The sequence below is a fragment of the Diabrotica undecimpunctata genome, chromosome 8 (assembly GCF_040954645.1).
Source record: "Diabrotica undecimpunctata isolate CICGRU chromosome 8, icDiaUnde3, whole genome shotgun sequence".
NCBI lineage: Eukaryota > Metazoa > Arthropoda > Insecta > Coleoptera > Chrysomelidae > Diabrotica > Diabrotica undecimpunctata.
The window spans coordinates 144,489,661-144,503,145 of NC_092810.1; the positions used below are offsets into that span (position 1 = coordinate 144,489,661).

General features: G+C 32.2%; 1 protein-coding gene across 3 annotated transcripts in view; it reads right to left on the bottom strand.

Moving 5' to 3' along the window:
• The window catches only part of Sema1a (semaphorin 1a), a 483,245-nt gene that overhangs the window by 269,497 nt on the left and 200,263 nt on the right, over positions 1–13,485 (bottom strand). For all 3 annotated transcript variants that reach the window (XM_072541281.1, XM_072541280.1, XM_072541279.1), the window contains exon 2: positions 3,004–3,112. In XM_072541281.1, coding sequence (XP_072397382.1) covers positions 3,004–3,112 — 109 coding nt within the window. The remainder of the gene's footprint in view (positions 1–3,003; positions 3,113–13,485) is intronic.

The window sequence follows — 13,485 nt, forward strand, 5'->3', positions numbered from 1 at the left end:
GAATGCTACATTACGCCATTCTGCCACCCAATGCTGCGGTTCTCTGCACCAGTTCAACGTTGATGACAGTGGTCCGCAGTCAAAGGAAGCACTAGTCTTGGGCGAAATAAAACCAGTCCATAGGCTCATGCAGTGGTATAGTGTACGCATAGTACTACTCCAAACCATTGGTCACCAATTTGAATGTGGCAACTGCCCAAAAACTTACAAATGCCAAACTGGTAAAACTTTTACCAAACGTATAGCAGAACATAAAAGGGCTTTCAATAATAAAAAAACAGATTCTACATACGCACTTCACCTTCTACACAATAGTCATTCTTTTAATGACTAACCAAAACAAACGCCTTAAAATCTTTATTAGAATCTATGGAAATCAACAAATTAAAAAATACTGACATAATTCTGAATGTCCAATTTGAGACAAATAGTTCTCCCCTTCTCAACTAAACTAAATTTTAATTGTTTATAAGGCCGATCGTAAACTAAAAGAGATAAAAAAATTTTTTCAAATAAAATTTGTTGACAAAAAACCAAAGTAAAAATGATATTCAGTAAACTTTAATCCAATAATTAGCATTCGAAATATTGTAAAATTAGTGGAAATTTGTTGCAAAATAAGTACTTTTCGAAGCTTTTTCGATAGTAGCTCGGCTTGTACGCATGCACGTGAGCTTTACAAAGTACCATTTTAAAGCTTAATTTATAGACTTTCAAACAAAATTTGTTAAATTGCTTTATCTTTATTTCTGTTAATGTTATACCCATTTGAAGTTGTAATTTTCTTAAAAAAATTGTATATTAATTTGTTTATAAGGGTTTTAAGCAAATTTGAGAAATCAAGATTTATACTTCATATATTTTGAGCGTAGGAAAATGTTCTTAGTTTTATTTTTAGCCAAGATTTTGATATTTTAATAGAGGCGCAAGCTCGTCTCGCAGCGAAAAGATACGCGCGCGAATTAATGTTATCGTTATCTTTATTTTTGAAGATCCTAATACAATTTTTGTCATATAATTCTTCTTAATTACATCATTATAATGTAGATCTCTTTCATTCTATTTTCTTTTTAATTTAATTTTTTAACTAAATGAGAAAAAAACATGAAAAACTAAGATTATTCCATAAAATGCAAGTATCACTTTTTTTTAATGTACAAAAGTAAGTAGCAATATATAATATAAAAAAAAGTTTAAATTTCGTAATCTTTTAATTTGGTACAAATTTGGCATTTAATATTTTTGCATACCATTTGCAACTTGTCTCGTAATTTTTTATAACAACATATTTGCTTAGAAAACAAAATCCTTTCATCCATCTATGTTTTTATCGGTCTGTATACTATAGTCCTTTTTGAAAAAGCTTTTTGTGATTTTTACACGTTTTTATTAGTTAATTTCATTTTTACAAAATTGATTTATAGATTGTGTTGCGTAACAACAATATTTAATATTTTTATCTTATTTTGTGTCACATTATTTTATATCACACTGTATATTAGTTTAAGATTTATAAAATTCTCTGTACCATCCAATAATCTGTATGGCGTCGATAACTTGCATTCAAATAACTTTCTAGACATAAGCTTTTAAAATCATCAAATAATCATAACAATGAAAGGATTAGTAATTCCAAATTATCGGTTTGAGTCATTTGAAATTTCCCAACATTAACGAAAGTTACCCTTCTCAGGTAATTTTAACAATAAAATGAAAGTCGAAGGTTTTGAATGTAGACATATCCGTTAGACACGTCGAGGGGGCCAGGGGGAGATTTCTTAATGTTAAGAAACGGTTACAAGCCGAGGAAAAAATCAGTTTGCATCAGTTCGAATCCAGCATTGGATGAGCTATAGGCTCTACTCGTGCCCAGTCGCACTTCAGAAGGTTTAATACAGTCGGGATATTAAGTTACTCAGTTCGTGACAATCTTGTATCACCGACAATTGATCTAATTTTATAGTTTCATAAAGTTTAGTTTCATAAATCAGCTATCGTAAGCAAGTTATCGGCGTCCAAAATACGTTGTAGTAATAGTTTAAATAGATTTGTTAAAACGTTCTTTTCGAAACTTTTATTTGTCCCAGTTTTCTCGTTGGTCCTTCAAAGAAGTATATAAAGTGAACCTATTTCCCTAAGGACAAAAATTGTTCCCCAAGGGAAAAAACCAGCGACCTATGACTGGTGCGCGAAACAAAGGCATCAGGACAAGGTGTAAGGACAAACACACCTGCATCTTCGCTCAGATTGCTCGGAGTTATCTATTCAAAAAAATCTTAAACTAGCAGAAGAATTTTGGTACAGGTTATGAATAATTCTGAAAATGTGAAATTTTGATGAGCTATGCTAGATAAACACTTATAAACAAATTAATATACAATTTTTTTAACAAAATTACAACTTCAAACGGGTATAACATTAATACAAATAAAGATAAAGCAATTTAGCAAATTTCATTTAAAAGTCTATAAATTAAGCTTTAAAATGAGAGTAAAGCTCACTTGCATGTGTAGAAGCCGAGTTACGATCGAAAAAGCTTCAAAAAATACTTATTTTGCAACCATTTTCCTCTAGTTTTAGTATATCTCGAGTTTTAATTATTTAATAAACGCCATTTTCTTAGTTTTTTTTTTCAAGAACCAAAATTTTGTTTAATTTTTTGTTATCTCTTTTAGTTTACGAGCTAGAGGCTTATAAACAAGTAAATCGTTTACAGCAATTGTTTGACCACTCGGATCGAAATCCACCTACAAAGTTCGTAGTAAGCAGCCAAAAATTCATTAGAAAACTTGGGTGAACCAATGAGAATTGAAAAGGCCACGGTGACCTAGTTTGGCCCCTAGACTAAAAATATAAATAAAAATTTTAAGAATAGACAAACTATAAATGTAAAAAAATAATACAGTCACAAAATATCTTTAGTAACAGTATACTTGTGACTATTACAATAAAACATTTATGTATTGTAATATTTTATATTTATACAATGAATGCAAAACTTACCTCATCCTTTCCTTTCATAACACACATTTTAGCATCATGCTCATTAGAATACCAAGTCAGTCTTTGTTGTTCAGTTAATTCAGCCAATGTTAAGTTGTAGACGACATTTCTGCAACAAAAAAAAATGTCAAAATTTCACTCATTCAGTTTTTCAAAGTTAACTTTTAATAAACTCATTGGAAAATTAATAAAAGGAAATGTGCTCTTTTATGATTTATTTATATAATTACTTCCGTGGAAATAAACTTTAATTTCAGTATAAAAATAAACTTTTATATATTTATTTTTTTAAAAAAGTCGTTAATTATGTAAGTATCACTTAAAACGTATACGGTTCTTTTACAAAATAACTGCCCATCTCGAAGCCAAGGAAGATAATAAAATTTCCACTTAGTTAACTCTAATTGGAGTCAAGACAATTTGGTAGGAATTAAAAGCGGTTCTGCCATTTGTTTTCCGTTAATGTTTTCCTTATTAGGCAATAACCAAAAGAAACAAACAGCAAGTGCAGTTTAGAAACTGAAAATTACCGGAATGCATTTACAGAATCAATGTTTCACGGAGTTTAAAATTGGCTGCAGCTTAATGTCATAGTACTTGGACAATTTGATAAATATGTTTAATCAATACATCATTGTTTTAATACAAATATTAAATATATCTAAGTGATTAACTCTCATGATTAACAGAAAAATATATTTACGTGACCATAGAAATGTATTACAGACTTCAAGAATATTATATAACGGTGTCCCACAAGACTCAATTCTAACCCCTTAATTATTTTGATATTATATTATTAGATTTATACTGCAGATCTGCATGGCTTGATGGATGACAAATGTAAAATAATTAAATTGAAGCTTATATTCTTATTCTTCTTTTGGTGCCTATTCGTTTCAAATATTGGCGATCATTCTGGCTTTAATTATTTTATTAACTGATGCTTTAAATAGATTAGTTGTTGTTGTGGATAACCATTTCCTCAGGTTTTTTAACAATGATATTCTTCTTCTCCCAATTCGTCGCTTTCCGAATACTTTGCCTTGAAGGATTATTTTCAGTAATTTGTATTTAGTGCCGTTTCTCATTATGTGTCCGAGATATTCTAACTTTCTCCTTTTAATCGTATAGGTACATCACTTCTCTTTCTTTCCCCATTCTTCGTAGTACAGTCTCGTTGGTTATCTTGTCCGTCCATGATATCATTAGGATTCTTCTGTATAGCCACATCTCGAAAATTATCGAGATGTCCGTCTGAGATATCCGTCTTGTCGGTCGAAGATATCCTCAGGATTCTTCTGTATAGCCACATCTCGAAAATTATCGATATGTCCGTCTTGTCCGTCCAAGATATCCTTAGGATTCTTCTGTATAGCCACATCTCGAAGGCTTCGTAGTAAAATATCGAGAAGATATAACATCGTAGGAGCCTTACTTTTATCTCCAGATTAAGGTTGTGGCTTTTAAAGAGTTTGACCATGTTGTTGAATACACACACTTCTTCTTCTAAATGTGCCTATCTTCTAGAGATATTGGCGACCACATTGACCCATCTTATTCTATTCACAGCAGATCGAAATAGATCAGTTGACGTTAGACCAGTCCACTTCCTAAGATTGGCCAGCCAGGATATACGTCTACGTCCAGAGCCTTTCTTACCCTCAATCTTGCCTTGTATAATCAAATGTAGAAGTCGGTATTTATCATTACGCAGGATGTGGCCGAAGTAAGCTAATTTTCTATTTTTTATGGTGTTAATAATATTCTTTGTCTTTTCTTAGCATCTGGAGAATAGTTAAGTTACTTGTGTGGTGTATACAGGTATGGAAATAATTTTTCGGAACATAGGAATTTCAATGCAATAAGTAGATTCCTTGATTTGCAATTAACCAGTGTAAATTTCCAGATAACGTCGCGATGTGTCATATTTAATTCATTTGTTCGACTGGATATGCTGTACCCACTGAGTTCTCTGATTTGAAATTAACCAGTGTAAGTTTCAAATATAATAAAGTCGGGATGTTTTAAAATTAGTTCATGTATATGAGACCCTCAAAATCGGTCGGTAGCACCACATTTCAAATGCCTCTAATGGTTTTATGGCATTTTCTGTAAGGCCCCAGCTTTCTACTTCATTGAGAAGGACACTAAAGACGTAACATCTAAGAATTCTTATGCGTATATTGATACTTAAAGATAAGTTACAGAGAATCTTCCCAAGGCTAATAAAAGAGCTTCTGCCTTTTTCAATACGAGCTTTTATTTTGTAACTGTGATCCAAAGTATCCTTAATATTGTAGCCCAAATAGAATATTGTTTCCACTCTTTCTAACGGTGTATCGCCTATTTTAATGTGGGCGTTTATGTTGGTGTTCTTACTAATGATCATCATTTGTGTCTTCTTGCAATTTAGTTTTAAGCCGTATTTGTTACATGCTTCTACAACGTTATCAATCATCCTTTGGAGCCCTTGCGCACTATCTGCCAGCAACACTGTATCATCTGCATATCTAATATTGTTTATAAGTTGACCATTTACAGCAATCCCATCTTCTGATTTGTCCACTCCTAGCCTTCTCTATTCTACATTTTACTTCTTGTGAGTGATCCCATTGTTCGTTTACTATTGTTCCAAGATAGGTAAACTGTTTTACTCGGTCCACTGGTATACTCTTGATAAGCAGTTGGACGTCTCTAATTTTATTTTTGCTGATGACCATAAATATAGTTTTTGATATGGTTACTTGTAGTACAAATCTTTCACTTACTTCATTTACTTTGTTTATTAGTTGCTGTAAACTGTTTAAACTGTCTGCAAAAATAACGGTGTCATCTGCATAGCGGATGTTGTTTAGGCGTTCTCCATTTAAAAGGATTCCATGTACGCAATTTTCCAAGGCTTTACTAAATATTTCCTCTGAATATAGGTTGAATAATATTGGTGAAAGTATACATCCTTGTCTAGCGCCTCGCAGAATCTGGATCGCTTCCGTCGGTTCATCTCCCAGATTTGTTCTTATTGTGGCTGATTGGTTCCAGTATAAATTTTGTATTATACGCCGGTCTTTATCATCTATTTGGGATCTTTATCATCGATTTCTTTGAATTTTCTATTTATTGTTTTGCTGACTATTTCTTTTATTTCACTACATTTCAGTTTTCTCATGTAATGTTTTTTTATAGTTCTTCCACGTATTTTCTTTAACTTGGTTCTATACACGTCTACTGAAGGATTGTGGTCAGATTGAATATCAGTGCCTGGGTAGGTTTTAATACTGTTGAAACTATTTCGATATCTTTTGTTAACAAGTACATAGTCTATTTGGTTTCTTATAATAACGTCTTCTCCGTTGTCTTTAGGTGATTTCCACGTATACAGGCGTCTAGGTGGTAGTTTGTAAAATGTATTTAGCACGATTAAGTCATGTTCAGCTGCAAATATACTCATTGTTTCTCCTCGTTGATTTCTCTCTCCTAATCCATGAGGACCAATACGTTGCCCTTCTTTTTCGTTACCTATTTTAGCATTGAAATCTCCCATGACTATAAGGAGTTCATGTCTCGGTATATCTCTTATATGGTTGCTTATTTGTTTGTAAAATTCTGATATTTCTTCATCACTGTGGTCTGCTGTGGGTGTATAGACTTGTATAACGTTAATGTTAATCGGTGACGTATTTATTTGTAACAAAAGGATTCTATCGTTCACTGGTATGAAGTTGTTGACATGTTTGGCTATACTTTTATGTGTGATAATTCCAACTCCATTTTTATATTTACCACTTTCTGATCCTGAATAGTATACTCTGTATTCTTCTATGTCACAATAACTATACCAACTCGTCCGCCCGAAGCCGTTGGTCAGCAAGTTGGGGATTGCTTATACCGTTTATATACCAGCCAGAAATCCTACGAAGATTGTATATGAACTTAAAACAGCTTTAACAGTATAGATAAGTGGGTTTAAAAAAAGGTTTTGGTATATCACAAGAAAAATCTTCGATTATATGTTTCACAGGTAGCCTCCTTGGACTAGTACTATACTTTTTGTATCTGAAATTCCGGAGAGAGAAAACATTCAACTAGCCATATTTGCTGATGATACAGCAGTCCTGACAATAGGAGTAACAATAGAAGAATTGACGGTTAACCTACAAAACGCAATTAATGGCATAGAATGTTGATCCAAAAAATGGCGTATAAAGTTTAATGAACAGAAATCAGTTCATATAAACTTTACTAACTAGAAAATCAATTATCTCCCAATTCTCTTAAACAACAGCATTGTTCCTAATCAGAAAACAGCGAAATACCTGGGTTTAAAGCTGGACGTCAAACTCAAATGGAAGGAGCATGTTAAAAAGGAAACTGAACAGTTGAAGATAAAGTTCAAAAATATGTATTGACTGATAGGCAGGTACGAGAGTACTCAATTTTCTATCCAGAACAAAGTACTGATTTACAAACAAATATTGAAACCGGTGTGGACCTATGCTCTACAATTATGGGACTCTTAATCAAAAAAGCAATTATAGAAATTTAAAAACGCTCCAGCACCTAATACTAAGAAATATTGTAGGTGCTCCTTGGTATGTTCGGAATGACGATTTACCTAGAGACCCTTAAGTCGAATATATTCCAACTGAAATTAAGAAAGTGGCCAGAAGACATGAAGAGAGGCCTCATAAGCATCCCAACTACGGAGTACTTCAGAGACATGAAGAGAGGCTCCATAAGCATCCCAACCACGAAGAACTTCAGCTTCTTGTTAACCAACCCCAGATGCGAAGGCTCAAGAGGTCTAAACCGTTCGAGTTTGTGTAATGTATGAAGTTGTGCAAGGCTTAGTTAGTGTTGTGTATTGTAGCCACAACAAGGACGTGAGCAGTAAGTGAAAAACAGTCAGTGCTATAAAGAAGTGGGCATTTCATGTCAAAAAAAGGTAGGATGGACCAGGTGATATCTAGTTTACAAATAAACTCGGAAAAATTAGGTTAAAGAAGAAATGCTGAATAATCTTGTAGATTAGGTGTATTCTTATTGTTTTTGTAACAATCTATAACATTGGGGCCTAATAATGGGGACTGAACAATCACTGGGAACAATCATTTGCGGACGGCTACTTGTGTTTTGGTTGGAGAGCAAGGTCCTGGATAAGGATTCTTTTTTTTGGTGAGGACTGAGAGAACTAACTACGAAAAAGAAATCAAAAAATACTTACAGAGATGTCCTGGACATATACTAAACAAGAAGATTTCTAAACTATTTAAAATATGGACGCCGTTTAAAAAAATCCTCTTGCTGCATACAAAGAAAGGTTTAGGTTTTTCTTTCCTTAGATTTGGATACAAAACACTGTCCCATTAACTTCAAAACAATCAAAACCTAACCCATGGGAGACACAAAATGGACGCTGGACAAATCCTGGGAGAAATCAGATACCAAAACTGGACTTCAGGTTATCTTGGATGATAACAATATGTATTCTTTAAACTGGGTTGCCCTTTTTACCACTTAAAACCAAGCCGGCTTTCTTGACCCTCAGGACGCTGCTATCAAATCCCTTGTCACGGAATACAGCTAACAAACGATGATTAACTCATATTACAAAGATTGCTACATGGTATTTTAAGCTTAAATCACCTTCTTCTCACAAAAACTCATGGAATTATGCGAAATTGTCTGTTTTCAAAACTCTAACAGAAAACGATGTTTCTCAGATACGCAAAAATATTAAGAATGCTTTTAGGTGTTGTATTATATACGGGGTGAAATGAAAATGCTACATTTAAAAAAAAATGCCAGGTAGGTGATTAGACTTTACCCTTAGCAGAAGAGTATAAGTATCTGGCACAATCCTAGATAAAAAACTCTTATGGTCTAGCCATATAAAATATCTAAAACAAAATTGCGAGTGCGTGCAAGCTGTGTTGTTCGAGTGGTGCTGCCGGCAACTGAAATCTGCCCTCACAGCTTCGAATCTTTTCCAGAACTTAATCTTTTTATTTTTGTATAAAATCAAATTTAAAAACCTGGTTATGGGAACTAGAGCAATTTTAATAAGTTTTATCATCTTCGTGACAAATCTAAGCGATGTTTAATATTTTAATTCAGGCGATGACAATTACTAAGAATCCTTAATGGGTTTCTTAATAATTTATGTAATGGGCTCTATGTAGGCGAGCTACTTATTTCGCTTGATAAACTTTATAATAAATTAATATTTTCGCCGCGTTTTAATCACGTTCACATAAACTCTGCCAAATATTGATAATACAGGAAATGAAATGTGTTAAAATCCATTTTTATACTCTTCGTTTACTATATTATTAAACTTTTTTAAACAGTGTTAAATATTCAGTATGGAAGTGGACTTAAATAAACATTGCATTAAATATTTATCTCAATTACAATACACTGAATATAAAGACAACATTGCAAGTAACATATTGATGAAATACCCACTAAAATCCTTAAACTTTGTATAAAGGAGATAGTGAATCCTCTCACTACAATCATAAATAATTCACTGAAATCTGGTGTATTTCCTGAATGCCTGAAAACTGCCATAGTACCACCTGTTTACAAAAAGGGTGATCCTAAATTAATTAATAACTAGAGACCAATTAGCCTTCTATGTTCCTTTTCAAAACTCTTAGAAATGACTATGTATAGGCGGATAACAGAATTTTTAACAAAATGTCATATTATTAGTGCAAATCAGCATGGTTATCAACAGGGAAAATCAACTCAGACTGCGATTTTTCAATTTATCTGGGATATTTTGAAATCTACTGAGATTGGTCATATGGCTTTGGGTCTCTTTTTGGACCTATCAAAGGCATATGACTGTTTAGTGCATGACCTATTATTTGATAAATTGGAGAAATATGGTATACGTGGACCAGCATTGAACTAGTTTAAGTCCTACTTGGCAAATAGGAGACATTTAGTAAAAATACATAAAAACACTGAAATAGGCATCTCATCTGAAAGCACTATCAATATTGGAGTACCACAAGGAAGTGTGATTGGTCCTTTACTGTTTGTGATCTATATCAATGATCTTCATGGTCTAGTGGCTAATACTACTTGCAGCATAACAAATTATGCAGATGATACAAACATTTTAGTCAGTGGTAAAGACATGTCTGTTCTAAGCGTTAATGCTAGTTTAGAGTTCCAGAAAGCTAAAGACTGGTTTTCTATGAATAGGTTGGTTTTAAGTCAAAATAAAACAGATCTTCTTTTGTTTAAGACAAATTATGCACATTCAGATATGCCAAACAGTATTATTGTAAATAATGACACTTTAAATATTAGCAGCAGTACCAAATTTTTAGGATTATATATTGACAGTTTTTTATGTTGGGATAAACATGTTGACCAGTTATGTATGTCTTTGAGTAAAGTGATCTACAGCTTTAGAGTTCTAAAAAAATACATGAATAGTAACTCATTAAAAACAGTGTATCATGCTAATTTTGAAGCAAAATTTAGATATGGTCTAATAAATTTTGGCCACAGTAGGGACATAAATAATGTATTTCTGGTTCAGAAAAAAATAATCAGAGTTATGTTTGACTTAAAAAGTAGGGAATCATGTAGAGGGCATTTTAGGAGTAATAATATTTTAACAGTTTACGCTGTATTTATTCAAGAATGCTTACTGTTTCTATATAAGAATAAAATACTCTTTAGGAACTTTGAGCCCAATAGTATAGTAAATACCAGGTTATATAATTATAAAATTCTAATACACAGGTTAAGTATAACAGAAAAAAACGCTCTTTATTGCTGCATCAAATTGTTTAATAAACTGCCTGAACCTATTAAAAGGGAGGAAAGGTTAAGTTTGTATAAACATCAAATATTAAAATTACTGGTAGCTCTTGAGCCATATTCTGTGGAGGACTATTTGTATATGTAACGGTTAGGAATAAGTAAATAATATTTTCGTTTGTGACACTGTTTTTTTTTAATAATTTTATGTTCACGGAATGTATATTATTTTCTAAAAATAAAGATATTGTTATTGTTATTATTGTAGTTTATACTCGTATTATGGCTTTTTAATTCATTTATAATATTAACTATTTCACTAGACTATTTTTAACTGATAAAAATTGATACTTTCCTACTGACAAAACTCCTTTCTGCCCGTGATTTCTCAGAGAAAAAATTATGACAGATCCATCAGGAAGATATCTGGTAATTCTTTGTTGTCTGTTTGACAAACGTCATTGGGGCGTAATCAATTGTGGACAGATGTAATAAATCCAGACGAAAAATCAAGGTTTGGATGTCAGTCAGATCTGTAGCATTTCAAATCACTCTGTATGTATTAAAACAACGAAATATTTTCTCAATCTTATTGCGTCATTGGGATTGATAATATAAACATTTCTGGTCAGTATATAATTATTTTAATTGCATTCCTTCGGTATTTCTGTCGAAAAACTCGACAGTTTTCTTGAGTATGATTATTATTTTTTTATATAAGGACCACGTTGTAGTCAAACAATAAAACTTAAGTGGGAAAAAAGAAAGAAAAAATAAAAATATTAAAATTTTGCGACGCGTTCATATTTTCCCAAAGTCTTTCGTCTAACGAGCAAAAATGAAATTATGCACAATCGTTGCGAAAAACCTTTTATTTATTGTGATATATCCAAGAGGGTCCTGCCGGCGTCCCCTATTTTCTTTTAACAATAGTCTTATGTCCCTAAATGCGGAAATACAGCTGCAACGCCACCATTTCGCAGCAGTGGTGTATTAATTAAGATCTGCTTGAACTGGCGTCTAATGAGATCCGCCGTGACGTAGAAAATCGACGTTAACCAGCATCGGCACTTCTTGTTCTGCAGAAGTCAAACGTAAAGATTTAATGAAGGGGATATAACTTCTTTAGCAATTGTCAATGCCAACGCTACTTCAATCCACTGGAATTAAAACACATGCGACGATTGGAATACAAGAAAAGTTACGCTATTTGTGGTCTCCGCTTTACAGAATGTTTTTTTTTTTTATTATTACGTTAACAATCTGGTTTTTATTTATTTAAAGATATTTAAAGATACCAATAATAAGGATATACCGCTGCTATCACATTGACAAAACACAATTTTGAGAAGTCTCTCTTTTATGGTGGAATGCAGAGTGTAATAAAATTATTAAACAATATAAATCTTATAATACGTTGACGTGTAGGCCAATCATCCACTTCATTCATTCCTGCCCCTGACAACACAACAAAAAATATATTATATCACAAGGTCCTTCAATGAAAATAATCGATATTTTGCTCCTTTTTGAACGTTTACTAAACTTAATTAATTTGATCTTAATATAAAAAAGTTAATATAACACTCAACTCATAATTTAACATTTATTAATTATAAAGCGGTATGAAATTCACCGGTTCAGCTAGTATAATTTATAAATAAAGTAAAGACCGTCTCATATTTTTGGATTTATTTTTGTAATTAATTAAAAGATGATAACAATAAAGGCTACTAAAATATAATAATGATATACCATAAACTATAACACTTAACAGCATATGATAATAATTTTGTCCCTATTTTCATATGTACGTGGCAATGCTGCTACGATAAAAGTATGTCGTGGATTAGATCAGGTATTAATGCAACAATATTTCCGATTATATTGTAGTATTTTTTTTTTTCACTTTAGTGTATCGTCGAGAAGAATAAACAAAATCCAATTGTTTATTTACATTGACAAATGCCGAGAAAAGGAAATCATAATGCTGGCTAGACATTTCGCCAGTCAAGTATTACTGGGATTGTGCCATTACTAACGATACTGCTACGGTGCTTGGGTTCACCTTTTTCTGCTATGCTTGTATAAAATATAAACTGTATACCCAATACTCCTATTGGGATGGTCTCCTGCAAGAACACCGCTTAATCAATATAGGTGTTGGCGGTTTTTGTGTTTTGAGAAATCTGTTATGGTTTCTCTGTTATGGGGTCCCTCAATTCTATGGATTCCTACTTTAGTTCATATCCAGTCCTGGGATGCAGTTCATTTTCTTTATTATTATTATTTATTATTCATTCCATATTAAAAGGATCCACATAGATTGTAGTCAAAAGGATATCTTAAAGAAACCCAAAATTTCTCGTAAGTTTTTATTTTACTTCTGGTATATCTGCTAAAGGAAATTACAAAAGAGCTGAAATGTGCATTCTCAATTTATAAAATGTACAGTGGTCAGCGAAATGCTTAAGGGACACATATCTTTGTAACAGCAGTACTTTTTTTAATGTTCATTCTTTTTGTATGTCTAGCAATGTAAAGATAAGTGCATATAATCAATTTAAAGATAATAATGATAATAATTTTTTATTATTTTTGTAAATTAATACAAATATTTTACCAGGTCATTCAGATATAAAAAATTTAAATGTTTTAAAAGTATCATTTTGTTTTATGACATTTCTGTTTATGTAA